Raw genomic sequence first — 23,060 nt, forward strand, 5'->3', positions numbered from 1 at the left:
GTTGGGAGGGAATGGTCTGTATTATAGCAAACTGTATTAAAGCAGTTTTACATTCTGTAATTAATTCTGTATTAAAGCAAAGAAAATGGCAGAATGGAGACCCTAAGAAAAGATTGGGGGTGTGGAGGGTGAGGCACTTGAATGTCTTGGCTGCTGTAGCATCATTACAGGTGATAGCCAGATTCCTGCCTCACTTGTTTTGCAGCTGAGCTTCTGGTCTCCATCTTCCTTTAATTAGATGCTTCTAATCCAACTTGCTTGTCCTCAAATTCTAGTTAACACCAGAAGATCCTTTTTTTTTTAACCTAGCATTTCCTTTTAATTATTGGAAATAACAAACCATTACTTATTTTCACATTAAATTCTATGTAATAAAACTATAAGTTTCTTGTGGGTTAATCTTAGAAATTTATCACTACTTTTTTATTCTTATGCTGAGAATTAAACCAGGATTTTGTGCATTTGAGAAAAATGTTGTAGGTTGAAGGTCAAGCCATTAGCCTTCAAAGACTATTTTTAAGTGAAAAATATGTAGGGTTCTAAAGATATGCATCCCAAATGAACTTGGGAATAACTTTTTGAGTTCATGAAGAGTTCAGTTATTATACCGAGTCAACAAGAAAGAGTAAAGGAGTAACAATGGAGAAACCTGAAACAATGTATCTGAGAACACAAAATTTGATAGGATTTTCTACCACAATTATCTCACTTATAGACCTTACTCATTAAGATATTCCACAACTCATAAAGATAAATAATGCTTGGAAAACACAATAATAAAGTTCCAAACAGCTCTTAACAGGTTTTATGAAGCCTTTTTAATCACATTACATTGGTCATATGACACTATTATGCCATGAGTATCTAAAGAGCTGCTCTACCATTAACTCCATATTCAGTAAATTAATGGTGTATCTGTATTGATAGTCAATCATAGGACAAGTTGTTGACATTTTGTGGCTTTTGGTAGCAACTTTCTCATCAATCTATGCCATAGTTGGTACTAAATAAGAATGTGCTGTAGTCAACAGGGGTGTCTGGTAAGTATAATTGAGTCATGAATAGGCTAGAGAGATGGCTCATCTTGGAAATTGTAGGCTCACAACCAAAAAGATAAGTCAGGAATGAATTCCTCTTGCTCATAATTTCCTAATTACACCCCTGTATTACCTAACAATGTTGGTTGATCTTGAACATACCACTTCAGATTGAGTACTTCATCCATCAGAACATTAGTAATCAGATAATAATTTCTTCTATGATCTTGGAACCTGGTTCTTCTCGTTTTTAAATATTGCTGCACAAGTGATTCTTTATGCTCTCAATCTAGCAGGTTATCCAATGGGGACATGTTGTTTAGTTTATGTATATCAAATATGTTTTTCAGAGGCTTGGAGTCATACTTGAGAGGTAAGGTAGTAAATTTTCGTGTGGGTTGTGGCTTTGTTTTGGAAAACATTTGAAATATGTCTGCCTTATCACTTTTTTCTTGAGTAACATCTTTATCAAAGTAACCAGCAAATTTTTTGCTCAAGCTGGAAAAAGTTTGGGATAAATTACAAAGAGTGTTCGGAGATGTTTTCTTTGAAATCAGACTGTCATGTTTTTTCTTTCGTTTCTCACTTATACTCTTTTGGGCCTGTTCACCAGAGAAGACTGGCAACTGTTTCTGCTGGACTATAGGCTTAGTACTTCGAGGTTCAGAAACAGGACTTGCTTCTTCATTAAATAAAGCTTTGAATACTTCATAATTTTTTTCTAAAACAATATTCTTTCCTGTACATTTCATAGCATCGGGGGTAAGCCTTTTTGTCAGGAACAGCATTTGTACATATTCACTGTCATAGAAAATTATTGGACTTGCGTGGCATTGTTCCTGTAGATTAAAGAAAAAATACTGAGTCATAAACCTATTGAGGCAAAGCTATATATACACTTTAAACATGAAAATAAAATTTTAAAATATTTTAAATGACTATAAAGAGGTATGCGATAACAATAACATTCAAATAGATTTAAAAAAAAAAACAGATGCTTTTCTATAATACACTTCCTTCTCAATAGCCAATAGCTTTGCTAGACACCAAATTCAAAGGCTTTGCTTTCTTAAATCCTTTCTGAAATAAGCTGAGATATACAAAGTAAGTACATTTCTTAAATACTTGTGGCATTGTGAAGGGAGTGGGTAAGAAGAAACACTGTATGGGCATTCCTTAGAAGGCCATGCTCTAGAAAGAAAAGGAACAAACTGCAGGAGTCCAGGCCCAACCTTTGGAGGTACTCCAGGCTCTGAAGCAGGACACCAAAGTCAAAGATCAAAGATTGATGATCTCAGGCCTTGTAACTCTCACTTACTATTTTGTGCTAATAATAGCCAGTTTCTTACTATTCTATGGCTAAATGCCAGCTGGTTTCTGGTAATAAACTCTTGCTGGCAGCAGCAGGAGATAAAAACAAAAAACAAAAAACAAAAAAAACTTAATTACTTTGGTTCTTTTTTCTCTTTGACTCAGGCCTCTCACTGACCTGGCTAGAGGTTTGAAGTTTCTTTAACTCTTCCTGGGTCTGAGAGAAAAGGAAAGAAAAGAAAAAATAAGAGAAGGGAAGAAAGGCATTCATACAGAGATGCACAAATGCTGGATGAAACTGAAAAAGGCTGCACCCTCATTTATTTTTGGTTTTTAGCTCTTAAACTTTCTCAGGATAATTGATCACATGGTTTTCTAAGCATCTTCACATTCTATTAGTTCATAGTAAATTTAAGACAATTGTTTATGTCATAAAACAACAAAGAGTTACAGTAGAAATGTTTACATGTCTTTCCATTAAGACTATTACCAGACTAAACACTTATTATCTCTTATTAGCTCCATAAGTTCATTATAAGTTTAAAGCAATAATTCTTTTTTTTTCACTTTTAGTAGACTTGTTTGGAGTTTATTTTGTTGCTTAAGGCTATAATTTATTTTCATTTGAAGCTCATTCTTGGTGGTGAATATGGAAGTAAGTGAGTAGATTTGTTGGAATCTGTAGGAAATAAAATTGATAGATAAATTTAGTAGCATATGTAAATTTTTTAATTAGATATTTTCCTTATTTACATTTCAAATGTTCTCCCCTTTCCTAGTTTCCCTTCCGAAAAACCCTTTATTCCCTCCCCCTTCCTCTTGCTCACCAACCCACTATCTCCTGCTTCCTGGCCCTGGCATTCCCCTATACTGGGGCATAGACCCTTCACAGGACCAAGAGCCTCTCCTTCCACTGATGACCGACTAGGCCATCTTCTATTACATATGCAACTGGAGCCATGCATTCCACCATGTGTACTCTTTGGTTGGTGGTTTCGTCCCTGGGAGCTCTGGGGGTACTGGTTAGTTCATATTGTTGTTCCTCCTAAGGGGCTGCAAACCCCTTCAGCTCCTTGGGACCTGTCTCTAGCTCCTTTATTGGGGACCCTGTGCTCAGTCCAATGGATGGCTGTGAGCATCCACTTCTGTATTAGTCGGCACTGGCAAAACCTCTCAGGAGACAGCTATGTCAGGCTCCTGCCAGCCAGCACTTGCTGGCATCCACAATAATGTCTAGGTTTGGTGATTGTATATGGAAAGAATTCCCAGGTGGGGCAGTCTCTGGATTGTCCTTTCCTCAGTCTCTGCTACATACTTTGTCTCTGCAACTCCTTCCATGGGTATATTGTCACCCTGTTCTAAGAATGATCAAAGTATCCACACTTTGGTATTCCCTCTTCTTGAGTTTCATTTGGTTTGTGGATTGTATCTTGGGTATTCTGAGCTTCTGGGCTAATATCCACTTATTAGTGAGTGCATACCATGTGTGTTCTTTTGTGATTGGGTTACCTCACTCAGGATGGTATTCTCCAGATCCATCCATTTCCCTAAGAATTTGATAAATTCATTGTTTTTAATAGATGAGTAGTACTCCATTGTATAAATGTACTACATTTTCTGTATCCATTCCTCTGTTGAGGGACATCTGGGTTCCTTCCAGTTTCTGGCTATTATAAATAAGGCTGCTATGAACATAGTGGAGCATGTGTCCGTATTACATGTTAGAGCATCTTCTAGGTATATGCCCAGGAGTGGTATAGCTGGATCCTCAGGTAGTACTACGTCTAATTTATGACGAACTGACAAACTGATTTCCAGAGTGGTTGTACCAACTTGCAATCCCACCAGCAATTAGTTCCTCTTTCTCCACATCCTCACCAGCATCTGCTGTCACCTGAGGTTTTTTATTAGATATTTTCTTTATTTACATGTCATATGATTTCTTCTTTCCCAGTCTCCCCTCCAAAAAAACAACAAAAAACAAAAAACAACAAGAACAAACCCCTGTTGCTTCCCCCTGCTTGCCACCCCACTCTCTCTCACTTATTGGCCCCGGCACTCCCGTACACTGGGGCACAGAACCTTCACAGGGCCAAGGGCCTCTCCTCCCATTGATGAACAACTTTGCAATCCTCTACTATACACATGCTGCCAGAACAATCAGACCCACCACCTTGTCACCTGAGTTTTGGAGCTTAGCCATTCTGACTGGTGTGAGGTGGAATCTCAGGGTTGTTTTGATTTTCATTTCTCTGATGTCTAAGGATGCTGAACATTCCATTAGATGCTTCTCAGCCACTTGGTATTTCTCAGTTGAGAATTTGTTGTTTAGCTCTGTACCCCATTTTTTAATAGGGTTATTTGGTTCTCTGGTGTCTAACTTCTTGAGTTCTTTGTATACATTGGATATTAGCCCTCTATCAGATGTAGAATTGGTAAAGATCTTTTCCCAATGTGTTGGTTGCCATTTTGTCCTATTTACAGTGTCCTTTGCCTTACAGAAGCTTTGCAATTTTATGAGGTCCCAGTTGTCAATTCTTGATCTTAGAGCATAAGCTACTGGTGTTCTGTTCAGGAAATTTTCCCCTGTGCCCATGTGCTCTAGGCTCTTCCCCACTTTCTTTTCTATTAGTTTCAGTGTATCTGGTTCTTTGTGGGGGTCCTTGATCCACTTGGACTTGAGCTTTGTACAAGGAAATAGGAACAGGTTGATTTGCATTCATCTACATGCTAACCACCAATAGAGCCTGCACCATTTGTTGAAAATGCTATCTTTTATCCACTGGATGGTTTTAGCTCCACTGTCAAAGTTCAAGTGGCCATAGATGTGTGTGTTCATTTCTAGGTCTTCAATTCTATTCCATTGATCCACCTGCCTGTCATTGTACCAATACCATGCAGTTCTTACCACAATTGCTCTGTAGTACAGCTTAAGGTCAGGGATGGTGATTCCACCAGAAGTTCTTTTATTGTTGAGAATAGTTTTCACTATCCTAGGTTTGTTATTATAGATGAATTTGCAAATTGCTCTTTCTAACTCTGTCAAGGATTTTGTTGGAATTTTGATGGGAATTGTATTGAATATGTAGATTGCTTTTGGCAAGATGGCCATTTTTACTATATTAATCCTGCCAGTCCACGAGCAAAGGAGAGCTTTCCATCTTCTGAGATCTTCTTCCATTTCTTTCTTCTAAGACTTGAAGTTCCCATCATGCAGATCTTTCACTTGCTTAATTAGAGTCACACCAAGGTATTTTATATTATTTGTGACTATTGTGAAAGGTGTTGTTTATCTAATCTCTTTCTCAGCCTGTTTATCCTTTGTGGAGAGGAAGGCCACTGATTTGCTTGAGTTAATTTTATATCCAACTACTTTGCTGAAGTTGTTTGTTAGGTTTAGGAGTTCTCTTGTGGAATTTTTGGGGTCACTTAAATATATTATCATATCATCAGCAAATAGTGATAATTTGACTTCTTCCTTTCCAATTTGTATCCCTTTGATCTCCTTTTGTTGTCTAGTTGCTCTGGCTAGGAATTCAAGTACTATATTGAATAGGTAGAGAGAGAGTGGGCAGCCTTGTCTAGTCCCTGATTTTAGTGGGATTGCTTCAAGTTTCTCTCCATATAGTTTGATGTTGGCTACTGGTTTACTGTATATTGCTTTTACTGTATTTAGGTATGGGCCTTGAATTCCTGATCTTTCCAAGACTTTTATCATGAAGGGGTGTTGCATTTTGTGAAGTGCGTTCTCAGCATCTAATGAGATGATCATATGGATTTTTCTTTGAGTTTGTTTATATAGTGGATTATGTTGATGAATTTTCATTTATTGTATCATCCCTGCATCCCTAGGATGAATCCTACTTGATGATTTTGATGTGTTCTTGAATTCAGTTTGTGAGAATTTTGTTGAGTATTTTTGCATTGATATTCATAAGGGAAATTGACCTGAAGTTCTCTTTCATTGTTGGGTCTTTGTGTGGTTTAGGCATCAGAGTAATTGTGGCTTCATAGAATGAATTGAGTAGTGTTCCTTCTGTTTCTATTTCGTGGAATAATTTGAGAAGTATCATATCAGGTCTTCTTTGAAGGTTTGAAAGAACTCTGCACTGAACCCATCTGGTACTGGGCTTTCTTTGGTTGGGAGATTATTAATGACTGTTTCTATTTCTTTAGGGGACATGGGAGTGTTTAGATGGTTTATCTGATCTTGATTTGACTTTGGTACCTGATATCTGCCTAGAAAATTGTCCATTCATGCCAGGTTTTCCAGTTTTATTGAGTATAGGCTTTTGTAATATGATCTGATGATTTTTTGGATTTCCTCAGTTTCTGTTGTTATGTCTCCCTTTTCATTTCTGGTTTTGTTAATTAGGATACTTACTGTCTCTGTGCCCTTTAGTTAGTCTGGCTAAAGGTTTATCTATCTTGTTGATTTTCTCAAAGAATCAAGCTTCTGGTTTGGTTGACTCTTTGTATAGTTCTTTTTGTTTCTACTTGGTTGATTTCAGCCGAGTTTGATTATTTCCTGCCATTTGATTATTTCCTCTTGGGTGAGTTATTTCCTGCTGTTTGGTTATTTCCTCTTGGGTGAATTTGCTTCTTTTTGTTCTAGATCTTTCAGATGTGCTGTCAAGTTGCTAGTGTATGTTCTCTCCAGTTTCTTTTTGGAGGAACTTAAAGCTATGAGTTTTCTTCTTAGGACTGCTTTCATTGTGTCCCATAAATTTGGGTATGTTGCGGCTTCATTTTCATTAAGCTCTAAAAAGTCTTCAATTTCTTTATTTCTTCCTTGACCAAGTTATCATTGAGTAGGGTATTGTTCAGGTTCTATGTGTATGTGGGCTCTCTGTTGTTTTTGTTGTTATTGAAGACCAACTTTAATCTGTGGTGATCTGATAGAATGCATGGGATTATTTCAATGTTCTTGTATCTTTTGAGGCCTGTTTTGTGACTGATTATATGGTCAGTTTTGGAGAATGTACCACGAAGTGCTGAGAAGGTATATCCTTTTGTTTTAGGATAAAATGTTCTATAGATATCTGTTAAATACATTTGTTTCATAATTTCTGTTAGTTTCACTGTGTCTGTTTAGTTTCTGTTTCCATGATCTGTCTATTGATGAGAGTGGGTTGTTGAAGTCTCCCACTATTTTTTTTCCTTTTTTTATTTTTATTTTTTAGTTTTATTAGATATTTTCTTTATTTACATGTCATACGATATCTCCTTTCCCAGTTTCCCCTCCAAAAAAACCCCCAAAACCCAAAAAAAACCAAAAACCCAGGACAAGAACAAACCACTGTTCCCTCCCTACTCCCCCTGCTTAGCCACCCCACTCTCTCCTGCTTCCTGGCCCTGGCATTCCGCTACACTGGGGCACAGAACCTTCACAGGGCCAAAGGCCTCTCCTCCCATTGATGACCAACTTGGTCATCGGCTACTATACATATGCTGCTGGAGCAATTAGTCCCTAAGTCTCCCACTATTATTGTGTGCCATGCAATGTGTGCTTTGAGCTTTAGTAGTTTCTTTTATGAATATGAGTGTCCTTGCTTTTGGAGCATAGATGTTTAGAATTGAGAGTTCATTTTGGTAGATTTTGCCTTTGATGTGTATGAGGTGTCCCTCCTTATCTTTTTTGATCACTTTAGGGTGAAAGTCGATTTTATTCAAAATTAGAATGGCTACTCCAGCGTGTTTCTTGGGACCATTTGCTTGGAAAATTATTTTCAAGCCTTTTATTCTGTCTTTGTCACTGAGATGGGTTTCCTGTATGCAGCAAAATGCTGGATACTCTTTATGTAACCAGTCTGTTAGTCTATGTCTTTTTATTGGGGAATTGTGTCCATTGATATTAAGAGATATTAAGGAAAAGTAATTGTTGCTTCCTGTTATTTTTGTTATTGGATTTGGAATTCTGTTCATGTGGCTTCTTTTAGTTTTGTTGAAAGATTACTTTCTTGATTTTTCTAAGGTGTAATTTTCCTCCTTGTGTTGGAGTTTTCTTTTTATTATCCTTTTTCGGCCTAGATTTGTGGAAAGATATTTTGCAAATTTGGTTTTGTCATGTAATACCTTGGTTTCTCCATCTATGGTAATTGCGAGTTTTGCTGGGTATAGTAGCCTGGGTTGGCATTTTTGTTCTCTTAGGGACTGTATGACATCTTCCCAAGATCCTCTGGCTTTCATAGTCTCTGTAGAGAAGTCTGGTGTAATTCTGATAGGTCTGCCTTTATATACTACTTGACCTTTTTTTCTTACTGCTTTTAATATTCTTTCTTTGTTTTATGCATTTGGTATTTTGATTATTATGTGACAATAGAAATGTCTTTTCTGGTCCAGTCTATTTGGAATTCTGTAGGCTTCTTGTATGTTCATGGGCATCTCTTTCTTTAGGTTAGGGGAGTTTTCTTCTATAATTTTGTTGAAGATATTTATTGGCCCTTTAAGTTGGAAATCTTCACTCTCTTCTATGCCTGTTATCCTTGGGTTTGGTCTTCTCATTGTGTCCTGGGTTTCCTGGATATTTTGGGTTAGAATACTTTTGCATTTTGCATTTTCTTTGACTGTTGTGTCAATGTTTACTGTAATATCTTCTGCACCTGAGATTCTCTCTTCTATTTATTGCATTCTGTGGGTGATGCTTACATCTATGACTCTTGACTTCTTTCCTAGGTTTTCTATCTCCAAAGTTGTCTCCCTTTGTGATTTCTTTATTGTTCTACTTTCATTTTTAGATCCTGGATGGTTTTGTTCCATTCATTGAAACCTGTTTGGTTGTGTTTTCCTGTAATACTTTAAGGGATTTTTGTTTCCTCTTTAAGGGCTTCTAGCTGTTTACCTGTGTTCTCCTGTATTTCTTTAATGGAGTTATTTATGTCCTTCTTAAAATCCTCTATAAGTACCATGAGATATGATTTTAAATATGAATCTTGCTTTTCTGGTGTTTGGGGTATCCAGTACTTAAAGCAACAATTCTTATGTCACCTGTTAGCACTGTTTTGTCAAGAGACAAATCATCTGCCTTTTGTTTCATTAGTTTTGAAGTTGTGTATAAATAAACTACTCAATATTTTATTTTCTGTCCTTACACCTACAATAAGTTGTTCATTCCCTGTTCATGGCCTCTAGTTACCAGACAATGGCCTCACAGCTAACCTAGAAGGAATGTTTACCCTGATCATAAGTTTGTTCAAAACCTGCTTTCTTATCTTAGTGCAATTAGCCTGTGACCAAAATAGGGACTTGCAGCTTTCAGGAGGATGGAAATTGCTTGTATAAATTTAAGAATTTTATAAAATCATTATTAGGAATTATGAAATCCTCAACTTATCTACACAGCATTGCTACATGAGATATCTCTTCATGTTAATCTGCAGAAAATCTGCCTGATAGCTAACGCTCAGAAATCATTAGAATATGCAATAGTGATAGGAAAGGCATACGAGCAGCAAGAAGCTGTCCTGGGAAGAAGTCTCTGGGGACCTTGCCTCAGAGCTCACCCATTGCAGGCCTTGGAAAATGGTGCACTGTCTCCAGAAATGTCACTTGCATGCATGCCTTTAGCCTTTCCTAGATGGCTTCTGACAACACACCCCCATAATGGGTTGACTCAAAGATCATAAGAGATATTGATGAATACGACCCAAATGATCAAGTATAGCTATTCTAATTTTAAAAATTTGAAATATGTCCATATTGTGATTTTACAATTATATCATAGGACTTGATACAATACTTGGTAAAGGTATTTAGTACATATTTGAAAGTAGCCAAATTAGTAGGTGGATATAAAAATAGAACAGGCTATATTATAGTAATAGCAAAATCTATAAAAGTTTTTAAATTATCATCCTCATACTTGCATAATTAATTTTCACAATCCCTAATTCTTTTTCTAGGTAAAATGTTAATTCCATAGAAACTAGTAAAATATACATATTACCAGTATTTGCTTAGCAATATTAAATCAATAATTGCTTCATTAAAAATAAACAATAGCAGTTTATTTCATATAGTTTTGAAAACTAGGAAGTCTAAACTCAAAAATGGAAAAGACTAATTGTCTGGTCTGTCCTTTATAGTTGGCACTGTCTTGGTGTCCCTTGTACATTAGACGATATAAAGTTAAAAAACAGCCTTCACAGGGCCAAGGTCCTCTCCTCCCATTGATGACCTACTTGGCCATCCTCTGCTATACACATGCTACTGGAGCCATGAGTCCCCCTATGTGTACTCTTTGGTTGGAGTTTAGTCCCTGGGAGCTCTGAGGGTACTAGTTAGTTCATATTGTTGTTCGTGCTAAGGGGCGGCAAACCCTTCTATGCCCCAGTGTAGGGGAATGTCAGGACCAGGAAATGGGAGAGGGTGGGGTGGTGTGCAGGGGGAGGGGGGAGGGAACAGGGGATTGTTTTAGTTTTTGGGTTTTTTTTTATTTTTTTCTTATTTTATTTTATTTTTCTTTTGGAGGGGAACCTGGGAAAGGAGATATTGTAAATAAAGAAAACATTTAATTAAAAAAAAAAAAAACCCAGCCTAGTCAGTTCCCTGGAGGCCTTTGTAAGAGTACTGACCCTATTCCTGAGAGCTGGTGTAATCACCTCATAGATGTCTGTTGTGTGACCAATACACTAGCTTTTAATTTCCAGCTCCAGCTCCAGATTATGGATTTGAGGGACCAGAGACATTCAAAGCATATCAACAGTTATACTTGGGATGGGGCATCCTGCCTCTTTACACGGCCAGAGGGAAAGGGGCTGTGCTTACTGAGTCCTTGGATGAGGAAGACATAGGACCAGAAGTCAGGAGGGGCCAGATGAGTGGGAAGGTGCTGGCACAAAGGATTGGTTAGGTACCATTATAGGATGTCTAGACTAGGAGATGAACTGGAGGGAACTCTCTCAGCTGAGACAGAGCTTTTCCCTTCCATATTAAACCCTGACATTTGCTCTGCCTTGGGCATAGAGATGTATTCATCTGAATGAAGTCTTCATCTTGAGGCCCCCTAGACATGGAGCAAGTCAGTGTCTTGTGCTAGCTACAGCTGGGAGGTCTCTAGGTAGAATAAGACAGAAGCAGAGATAAATGAGCCCTGGACAGCAAGCCAGGAATTGTCTTACCTAGAATGAAATCAGAAATTAGACTAATGGCACACAAGTGTTCTTAGCATGAATAGTATTCCAATGGCTAGAACTCTCCAAAAGATGACTATCCTTTGTCAATAAAAATATTACCAACTTAGCCACAATGATGGCCTTCACCTTAGTTTGGGTTTATCCAACATTATAGAGAATTTCCACCCTGTAAGTTAGTGGCTCTCAATCTTCCTAATGCTCCAATCCTTCAGTATAGTTCCTCATTTTGTGACAACCGCAACCATAAAATTATTTTGTTGCTACTTGTAACTATCATTTTGTTACTTTTATGAGTTGTAAATATCTGACATCCAGGATATCTGATATTCAATCTTTGGGGGAAGTGGTAACGATCCACAGGTTGAGAACCACTGCTTTAAGTCTATGCGTTGTTAGGTAGAGATAGAAACTATCTTTACCAGCCTTCCAGGAGTTCGGCCAATCACATCATCTGTGAGAGTCTTCAGTTCAGAAGAATTGGCCATGAAAAGGTGTGTGTGTGTGTGTGTGTGTGTGTGTGTGTGTGTGTGTGTGTGTGTGTGTGTGTGAAAGCAGTCTACTAAGGATTGCAGAAGCTACAGAGGTCTTATAAAGTGTCTGTCCTCTCCAGCTTCAAAGTTGTTCATTGTAACATGTGACAGAGGCATAGAATCAACAAAGCAGAATGGACTATACTTGGATGATTCCTAACAAGAAAGATTTCAAATCATGTTCTCTTTCTAGTCTCCCCAGGGCTTACAGTATTCATTTTCCCCAAATAACAATAGATCTTACCGTGGGAGCATCATGTACTGTCCCTGTTGGGCGAAGGTCAATTGTCTTTATTTTTGGATCTTTCAATAGATCCTTACAGTCCAGGGGAAGCACGAGGTTCTGTTTGACTGGACGGGGCTTTCTTGCTTGGCCATTTCTGGTTAACTCACTTTCTTTTGTAACAAAATTATTTGCCTTTGGATGGTATTTTCTCCTGAAAATTAACATAGTTTAGGAAGTGATTTCAGCTAATCAGTTCTCTCCCTACTTCTCTTTCTAGGAGTTACTGCCAACATCCCCACTGATCCATCCAGTATGTATCAATCAGTCTGATGAGGCCATCCTTTCCTGGCTGCTTTGTGGGAGAAGCAGCAGGAGCAAAGATGGAAACCAGAGAGTTACCCGGGTACCTGTCATTTTCGAGTGGAAAGCATGATCTAGAGGTTGAGTAGAGGCCTATGGGCAGAGAGGTGTTGGACACAACTTTTCCCGGGGCTTTATAACAATTTAGTAAAGAAGATACAGCATTGTGCACAGGCAAGAAGAAAATAAACTTTTCATCTCAGGTCTCCATTGACTTAAGGAGCAAGTGAGCTTATCCTTGAAGGCATTTTGAGCTAACCTGTGGTACAGACTGGGCAGAGGTAAGGCAGATAACCTCACTCACAGAAGGTAAGCACGGAGGAGATGACAAAGCCTCAGAACGCCCATCCTGTCAGTGAGTCCTGAGAGTAGACCCTGACCTACTTCATAGAGAATAGACCAGGAGCTCTCAAGCCACAGACAATCAGCAGCCACAGGGAACCTAGGAAGGAGCCCTGTGATCACTCGTCCTGATCGTGGCCCTGGAATCTGCTCTGATCCTTGTCCAGTACCTTGATTTCCTTTTCCCAAAGTTCACCAAGGCCCTTACTCATGCATATACCACAGATACTGTCTTGGAGAGAAACAGAAGGGTGACTTAAGCCTAAAGAACCCATTCATCATTGCTCCAAAGTTGCAAAAAACATCCCCACAGCCAATTTTTTGTTTCATTATGCAGAGATGCTGATGAGAAGGATCTAGATATTAAGGAAAAATAAACCACTTTTCCATCTCCCAGTAGAAGTATGCCTAAACTTGTACCTGCTACAACACATAGCCATACTCTCCATCTTCATTTGACTGTACTCAGTACAGGATGCCCACTAGCTGACCAGTCTGGGGCTCCTCCTTTGATGACATTATGAGAGTCAATGTTAATAATAAGCAGAAAAAAAAATTATTCTATATTATACAAGGCAAACTTGTTCTACCAGGGTTGTCACTGAACAGTATAAAATATTAACACTTTAAAAATAAATTACCTATTTTTCCTAGAAACTGCTGAGTGGTCTGTAGAATGTGTGGACTTCTTAGCTCTGCTTTCATGTTGATCTGCAATTATAGATTTTCATAAAAGGTACATAAGTACAATGCTACATAGAAATGTACTATATGAAATATCTTATAGTTTAAAATAACATAGAAAGCCTCTGGCATAGTGGCAAATTTGTAGTAGTTTGTTGATTCTTTTTTTTTTTTTTTTTTTTTTTTGTATGTTTGTGTGTGTGTGTGTGTGTATGTGTGTGTGTGATGTGAGTGTAGGTGCCCATGGAAGGCAGAGATGTCAGATCTCATGGAGTCAGAGTTACAGGTTGTTTTAAGCTGTCTGATGTGGTACTGGGAATCAAAATCAAATCATCAGCAAGAGCAGTAAGTGCTTTTAACCAACTGAGCCATTTTGCCATCCGTACTTCTTGAGTGAACGAGGTAGAAGAAAAGATAGATCAAGACTTCAGTGTTCAGCTAAGGCAGTGCCAACATAAAAGCAGTCAAGGGTTTTCACAGACAAAAGTTGGTTTATTCACAGGCAGCAGGAGAGATGCTGGGAATGGTGTGGGCCTTTGAAACCAGAAAGCCCGACTAAGCCCAGTGACCAAATCTAACAAGGCCATACTTCCTACCTTTTTCCAAACACTTCATCATCTGGGGACGAAGCACACAAACACATGAGTTTAAGGGGCCAAACTCATTCAAACCACCACATTCCACTCTCTGGCCCCCCATAGGCTTGTAGGCATATCATAACACAAAATGCATTTAGTCTAGATTCAAAAGTCCCCAGAGGCTTTTCAATCTCAAGACTGGTTAAAAGTCCAAAGCGTCTTAGGCATTTTCTTAACTGTAATCTCCTGTAAAATTAAAATAAAAAAAAAAGCATCTCACATACTTCTAACATACAATGGTACTGAATATACATTACCACTCCAAAAGAGAAAAATGGGGCAAAGGGAGAAAATACTGGGCTAAAGACCCAAACCTAGGAGGGCAAACTTCAAATTCTACACCTCCATGTTTGATATCAAAGTGCTTTTCAGATCTCCAACTTTAAACTTTTTTTTTTTTTTTTGGCTTGGGCTAGTTTCACACACAGTCTGTAGCTCCCCTTGACAGGTATCCCATGGCTCTGGCATCTGCAACATCTTCGAGTCTCCAATGCAATCCAGCTTTATGCAACGGCCTTTTGAGGCCTCCATGCAAGGACTGTTCTGTCAAACTTCTGGCCTCAGTGGCTTTCCTTAACAGTAGAGGAAGGTTTCTTTACCCTTGTGGTGGTTCAAATGGCTTTGGCTCTCACAGACTCATGTGTTTGAATGCCTGGCCCACAGGGAGTGACACTATTAGGAGGTGTGTCCTCTTTGGAATAGGTGTGGCCTTGCTAGAGGAAGTGTGCCACTGTGGGGGTGTGCTTTGAGGTCTTATGCCCAAGCTCTGCCCAGTGAGGGAGGGATTCTTCTTGTCCATAGGAGAGTCTTTTCTTGACTACCTTTGGATCAAGATGTGGAACTCTGGGCTCCTCCAGCAACAAATCTGTCTGAACACTGCCATGCTTTCTGCCATGATGATACCAGACTGAACCTTTGAAACTAAAAGCCAGCCCCAATTAAATGCTATCCTTTATAAGGGTTGTCTTGGTCATGGTGCTCTCTACAGCAATGAAACCCAAACTAAGACAAACTAAGTTCCTGTATCCTTGACTTTTAACAGAACCACTGGCTGAAGCTGCCAAATTTTTCTGTTTGCTGGGGTTGAAAGCTGGGACACCTGGCCCACCCTCTAGGATTTACATTTGCATAAACTTTGACTTGTTGATGGTTTCTAGGCCAATTTTTTTCACAGTTGCAGGATTAGCTGGGTGGTGTCTTGCCCTTTATTCTATTTTGAATCTGGCTTTTCTTAAAACATTTTGTCTTCTTGAGCATAGAACTTGACTCCAACTTTACATTTCTTGGCTGCTCCTTCCCTCCCTCCACCCCCCTCAAACTGTACATTTTGTATTTCTTTTTGCCCAGCATGCTCCTTTTCATTGTAGATCTAGATAAGTGTGATCACTAATAAACACACAACATAGTCAATATTGACTCTGACTATTAAAATCTCCTATGAAAGTGCCTTTAGTCCAAAAGTCTTCAAGTTAGCCACCAGCCAATTTTTTGGACAAGGGCAAAAAGTAGCCACATTCTTTGCCAAAATTTCAAACTCTCCAACATCATTCCCTTCTGAAACCTCTTGAGATGGGCTGCCATACTTCATATATCCCTCAGCACTATTTTTTTTTTACTTGCTCCTACTAGTATGATCCATTAAGCTCTACTTCCAAAGTCCCAAAGTCTTCCTTATCCCTCCAAACAACAGAATGCTCAGGCTTGTCACAGTGATATGGCACTCTTTGGTATCAATTTCTGCCTTACTGTTCTACTGCTATGAAGAGACACCATGACCTAGGCAACTCTTACAAATGAAAGCATGTAACAATTTCAGAAGGCTAGTTCATAATGAAAGTAGGGGACATATATATATAGGCATAGCACTGGAACAGTAGCTGAGGCTTTACATCCTGATTTGCAGGTGGAGGTGGGGGGAAGAGAAGCAGGTGGCGCTCATGGCATGGGATTTTAAAACCTTTATACCCACCACCAGTGACAGACCCCCTCCCCCAGCAAGGCCACACCTCCTAATCCTTTCCAAATAGTACATCAACTAGACTAAGCATACAAATATATGAGCCTATTGGTGACCCTATTCTCATTCATACCAGCACACATATCAGTATGATACAGTCTGCTTTTTCTTGTCCTCAAGTAGTTACTTTAGTGTGTTGGTTACTTTAGACTCCTCTATATCCTAGCAAATATCACAATTAATATTATTTGTGGATTATTCACAGTAAAAGACATTTTGGAAAATCAAGGGTCAAAAGAATTAACAATACAGCACACATCCCTTCAAGAATCACTAAAGGTTGTCAGCTGCGGAAAGTAAATGTAAATCCAGATGGCTGTGTTCAGAAGCCACCGGTGAGTGTACATGTTCAGAGGTTATGTCATATATCCAATTATTGATTTTTTAAAACTAGCATCTGGAGTTGCTAGATGCTTTAGTGGGTGTGCAGTGCTAACCACACAAGCATGAAGACAGCAGTTCAGAAACCCTGTCTGTAACTCCACCACTGGGAAGGTAGAGACAGATCCACAGAGCAAGCTGGCTAGCCAAACCAGCTACGTTGGTAAGCTCTGCATTCACCTAAAATGCCCATCCCAATGAGTAAGGTAGAGAGTGATCAAGAAACACTCCTGACTTTAATCTCAAGCTTCCAAATGTGTACACACACACACACACACACACACACACAACCCAAACAACAAAAACTAATAAATTTTAAATTAAAATCTACTTTTCTCAGTTATTTTGACAATTACATTTTTGGTGTCTTAGACTTCTGCAGTGTTGGTTGTTTTTTTTTTTTTGTTTTGTTTTTTTTTTAATTTAAAAAAAATTATTTTTATGTGTATGGGTATTTTGCCTTCATGTATGTCTATGTACTTTGCTTGTCCCTGGTGCCCATGAAGGTCAGAAGAGGGCATGGGATCTCCTGGGACTGACAGACAGGGGTGAGCTGCCACGAGGATGCTGGGAATTGAAGTTGGGTCCTTTGGAACCAGTAGTCAGTGCTCTTATCCAGGGAACCATCTCTCTAGTCCCTTAACTTTGATTTTTAAAACACTATTTTTATATTAGATTTCTGAAAAATTCATACAACATATTTTGATCTTACTTCTCACTTCTCTAGTACTTCCTAGATCCCCCACCCCTTCTTTGGGGAACCCATCAAGGCCAGGTTGTACTTCTCAGCTATTCTAGGATGGGTGGTATTCACTGGATTGCAGGCGGCTTACCAGGCCTACATTTTTAGAGAAAACTGGTTCTCCTTCTCTCAGAAGCTATCAGTTGCCAATTGCTACTTGGCTAGAGGTGAGATTTCATGTCCACCTCCCCGCCCCCCGCTTTGCCCCCCAACCCCATCTCCATGCTGGGAGTTGATCTGGCTTGGGCTTGCATACTGTCTTAACCACTGGGAGTTCTTATATGCAGCTGCCCTCCTGTGTGCTAGATACTGTTTCCTTATAGCCGTCTTTGTAACTTTGCTTTATTGAGGTATAATTTATATACAGTAATGTGTTTACATCTTAAGTATGTAGTATGGTGAATTGTGGCAACATATTCACTTACAACTACACCTCATATCAAAACTCCAAAGATGGACTTGGGAGGGGAGAGGAGGGGAGGAGCCACCAGATCTCTTTATTTGCTCTTCTTTTCAATGTGTGGCCACACTGGATGGAACTTTTTCTGCATTTCTGGTGGCAGCCATTTATTTTCTGCATTCTTTTTGAATGGCAAATTAACCACAGATGGAGAAAAAAGACCAAAGGGTTCCACGTAGCTGTCTGAATAATTTTTTTCTAGGGATACACACACACACACACACACACACACACACACACACACACACACACACACATATATAAAATTTATTCCCATTACAGCAAACATCAGATGTTTTTCACTTTTCTTTGACAAAGTAGGGAAAGAAATGATTGGACTTGATTTGCACTTGAAGAAATTTAACCCTTTAAACCTTCTCCTTGAGCCTTCATTTTGCCCTCACTTTAGTTTGGGGTTCCATCGGGCTCCACTGAGCTCTCTTGAGTTATTTTGGTGACTGGCTTTGTTCTTCTGAGTTTTTCTGAGCTATTTTGATTGTGTTGGGCTATTTGAACTACTTGCCCCCTTGTATGACAGGCTTTGTCAACTTGAAAGGCTTTTGAAGTTGTGGAGTGTCATTGAGGTTCTGCTGGGCTATTTAGGACAAAGAAACAAGGATTCTGAGGCAGTCGCTATCTAATGACAATTAAGTATGATTATGTGAGAAGACTCCATAGGTAAAAGCACTTACTGCCAAATCTGATGACCTAAGTTGATACCCAGAACCTACATGATAAGAAGAGAGTTTCAAGACCCTCATGTTTTCCTCTGACTTCTACACCTGAAAAGTACCTGCATACATGCACACACATACAACATGAAAATGCAATTAATATATTTAGTTAAGTTTTTTTACTCTCTGTGCTTCCTAGGGAAATTCCCATCTGATCAGTCTTTTATAAACTTTGATTTCTAAGCAGTGATGGGACGAGAGACAGAAACAGGGTTAGTTATATTGGGAGCAAGGACCCTGAAAGCAAACAGTTTTAATTCTTGTCCTTAGCCAGAAGCAGATGTCTCTGGTTCTGTTCTGGCTGGAGGGTTGGTCAGGCCAGACTGGAGCAATTAAAATAACTTATAAATGGACTTGACATAAGCAGAGGTCTAAGGAATACAGACTTTGTATTTTTTCCAGTAGTAACATGTTATAAAGTAATGGCATATTATGCCTGTACATCCAAACAGGGCTATTCCTTGGGCATATATTTTCTTGATGTTTATAATGTAGATGAGATGCTGCTACTTTTGACATAAACATATAATTTGTGTACCTGTAACTGGAGGAGAGACTTTTTCCATCTTCCTAACATTGGATTCATTGGTACGTTTGGGAGACAGGATTGAAGACTCCGCTGATTTTTCACACAGGTGTTTAGGCTGAGGCAGTGGAAAATGCAAGGGCTTTGCGTATTCTGTCTAAACAGCAGGAAAAATGGAGACCTCTTAGAAAGTGTTTCTATCTGTGCTCTTCTCCTGCCCCGTCCACTGAAACAGGGTCTCATGGATTCCAGGCTGACCTTTGGCTACTTTTAATCCTTCTGACTTCGGCTCTTGAGTGCTGGGATTACAGGTATGTACCACCAAATCCACAAGTTTATACTATGATAAGAATCAAATCTAGAGGATTGTGTACACCAGCTATATATCCTAGGCATAATTATTCACATTTCTAATATCTAATTATGATAATTACCACCCATGTGGTTCTTAAAATGCTGTTTTTCAGTGCTGGGAATTGAACTTAGGGCCTCATGGATACTAGGCAGGTGCTTCACCACTGAGATAACACTTTGGTCATAAGTGCCTTCAAATATGGCATTTTATATAATCCACTCCTGAGGTTGGTGTTCTCATGAACACTTTATGAATAAGGAAAGAAATCCAAAAAGATTTGCCTAGGTTTGTGTACTAATTGTTATTTCCCTTCTCAATAAAAGTCGGACTTCATAATCATAAAAAAAAATATTTTTCTAAATGTAACTGAAGTTCAAACCAAGGAAATCATCCAGCTCTGTTTTAACAGTGGGAACAAGAGCAGAACAGTTCTGAGTAGGGGACAGGAAGGTGGAATGACAGAGCATGGCACTGTTCATCTTCCTCTGACCTCTGCCTACTTGGACATGGATGCTTAGAATCCCTCCAATCATGTGCATATATCACACACATGCACAACACATGTATGCATACATATACCATAGAACAACAGCAAGACACACTTCAAGTTAAAGGGTTAGGCAAGGGTTTTCTGGAAAGGAATCTAGTAGAGAGAAGATAATTTCAAAGATGGACATATGAGATCAGATGAAATTAAATGCTCCTGCACAGCATATTGTTCTGAGTGAAGAGGTGATCTTCAGAATGGGAAGAAATATTTGCTAACTGTGCATCAGACAGGGAACTGATATGTAAAATTCATAAATAACTGTAATAAACATCAAGAAAACAAACCAACCAAATAGTAAATAAGTGAATAAACAGAATAATTTTCAAAAGAAGAAATATAAATGGCCAATAAATATTTGAAAAAGTGTTCATATCCTTAGCCATCACTTAAATAAAATTAAAATTTCTTTAACAAGCATTCCATCTTGCTGGTAAGGCCCTGTTGCTGAAGACAGCACCTAGAGACATATCTCATTGAACATAGAGAAATTGAGCTGGTACCTAACCAGAGCCTCCACCCCTACTTACTGGACAGTGTTCATGGTACTGGAAAGACTACATAGCAATCAATGATTCCTAATGGCTGCTGTATTTGTAGGTCAGTACTGTGCTTAGCCATCATCAGAGAAGCTCCCTCCTGCAGGAGATAAGAACAGAGACCCACAACTGGACAATGTGCAGAATGAGAGACCTTGTAACACTCACTTCTAAATGTGATGTCGCCATCAAATCCCTCCCCTCAGGAAGAGGAAATATTGCCACAGAGGAAGTAGAAAGAATGTGAAAGCCAGTGGGGATGGAGGACTTTAAGGAAACCATGTTGTCCTGACACAACAGGCCTGACAAACATTATGAACCCATAGAGACTGTAGCGACATGCACAGGTCCTGCACAAGTACAAGCTAGGTGGGCTCCCAGTACTGAGAGGGACAAGTGAACATGACCTCCCATCACTGACCAGGAAGCTATATCCAAGTGACCATCACTCACAAAGGAAAAAATGTCTCCAATAGAGTCTCACTGGGTATTCAAACCACACTAGAGCAGGCCCCATGCCAGCAGTAGATGGCCAATTCAAAATGAACTTAATGGTATTTTTGGAAATTTTTTTTTGTCTAATGTTTTGTCTGGATCTTCCTTCCTTCCTTCCTTCCTACCTTCCTTCTTTCCTTTCTTCCCTCCCTCCCTCCCTCTTTCTTATTCCTTCCTTCCTTCCTTTCTTCTTTCTTTCTTTCTTCCTTTCTTTTTCTTCCTTCTTTCTCTCTCTCTCTCTCTCTCTCTCTCTCTCTCTCTCTCTCTCTTTCTCTCTCTTTCACTTTGCTGGTGTTTATATATATATTATGATTTCTGGGGCAAAAAATGGTTCCATCATACCCTAGTCAGAATAGCAATTATCAATAAAATCTACTTTTAGCAAATGATGATATGGGGAAAGGGGAACACTTACACAGTGTTAGTAGGGATGTAAATTATTATAGGTATGATGGACATTAATGTGAAGGTCCCTCCAAAAACTAAAAATAGAATGACCATGTGACTGAGCTCTTTCATTCCTTGGTATATACTCAAAGGATGCTAAGCATTGTACTACAGAGGTAATAGATTATCCACACTTATTGGTAGCCTACTCAATAGCTAAGAAACAGAATCATCCAAGATATTCACCAATAGATTACTGAACAAAGAAAATATGATATTAAGCATGATGGAATTTTGTTCATCCATGAAGGAAAAAGGAAGTCCTGATATTTGCATGAAATGAATGCAATGAGAAGTCTTTATGTTCAGCAAAAATAAGCCAGACTCATGCAACTAATAGTTTCTCTCAAATGCAGACTCTAGTTTTAAATTGTGTATATGTGTGAGTGCACATGCACACGAACATGTACATGCACACACCCAGGAACCATAAAAGTTAAGATAATCACACATGCACACAAGCATGTACATGCTCACACCCAGGAACCATAGAAGTTAAGATAATCATGATAAGAAAGGAAGAGATCTTAAGGTGGAAAGGTGTTTTAGTTAGGGTTATATTTCTGATAAATAATAAAAAAGACAAAAAAGCACCCTGGGAAGAAAAGGGTTTATATGGCTTACACTTCCATATCCCATTCACCTCCAAGGAAGTCAGGAACTCAGGCAGGGCAGAATTCCTGGAGACAGGAGCTGATGCAGAGGCCATAGAGGGTGCTGCCTACTATCTTGCTCCTCAGGGCTTGCTCAGTCTGCTTTCTTATAGAACCCAGGAGGACTAGCTTGGAGATGGTACCACCCACAATGGGCTGGGCCCTCCCTAGCAACTACTAATTAAGATTACTAATCACTAATCAATCACTAAATGTCATATAAGCTGGATCTTATGGAGGCAGTTTTTGTTTTGTTTTTTTTTCCTTTTTAAATTTATGTATTTATTTAACATATGGGTGCTCTATCTACATGTCATTATAGATGGTCCTGAGCCACCATGTGGTTGCTGGGAATTGAACTCAGGACCTCTGGAAGATCAGTCAGTGCTCTTAACACCTGAGTCATCTCTCTAGCCCCTTGGAAGCAGTTTTTAAATTAAGTTTCCCTTCTTTCAGATAACTAACTCTAGTTTGTGTCAAGTTGATATAAGACTAGCAAGAAAAACAAAACTAAAAATGCATAGAGGAATGGAATACATGTAGTAAGACTAGCTCACAGCTGAGTCTGTATAGAGTAGATATATTCTACTCAGTAGGAAATAGTTGAAGATTTCTGCTCTAAGGTCATGAAGAAAGAGAAGACTCTCCACTTTGACCAGTTTTAGTCAACACAGTACTAGAAGTCCCAGACCAAAGCAATCAGGCAATAGAAAGAAATTAAGAGTATCTAAATTAGAAAAGAAGTATCAAGTTGTTTCTATATACAGAAAACAAGATCTTATTTATAGAAAAATGCAAAAATTTCAACAAAAACCCATTAGACCACCAGGCAGTGCACGCCTTTAATCGCAGCACTTGGGAGGCAGAGGCAGGCGGATTTCTGAGTTCGAGGTCAGCCTGGT

General features: G+C 38.9%; 1 protein-coding gene across 2 annotated transcripts in view; it reads right to left on the bottom strand.

The window, feature by feature from the left end:
* Positions 1-798: 798 nt before the first annotated feature.
* CUNH1orf141 (chromosome unknown C1orf141 homolog) overlaps positions 799-23,060 on the bottom strand; it is a 57,372-nt gene continuing 35,110 nt past the window's right edge. The window contains exons 7-11 of one of the 2 annotated variants that reach the window (XM_031378010.1): positions 19,135-19,279; positions 13,582-13,651; positions 12,257-12,449; positions 2,527-2,565; positions 799-1,876 (exon numbers count right to left, since the gene is read on the bottom strand). In XM_031378010.1, the coding sequence (XP_031233870.1) occupies positions 1,322-1,876; positions 2,527-2,565; positions 12,257-12,449; positions 13,582-13,651; positions 19,135-19,279 (1,002 nt within the window). In that variant the 3' untranslated portion in view covers positions 799-1,321. The remainder of the gene's footprint in view (positions 1,877-2,526; positions 2,566-12,256; positions 12,450-13,581; positions 13,652-19,134; positions 19,280-23,060) is intronic. The other variant, XM_031378011.1, reaches the window with a different exon arrangement.

Source organism: Mastomys coucha, unplaced genomic scaffold (assembly GCF_008632895.1).
Source record: "Mastomys coucha isolate ucsf_1 unplaced genomic scaffold, UCSF_Mcou_1 pScaffold18, whole genome shotgun sequence".
In the NCBI taxonomy this organism is placed as follows: domain Eukaryota; kingdom Metazoa; phylum Chordata; class Mammalia; order Rodentia; family Muridae; genus Mastomys; species Mastomys coucha.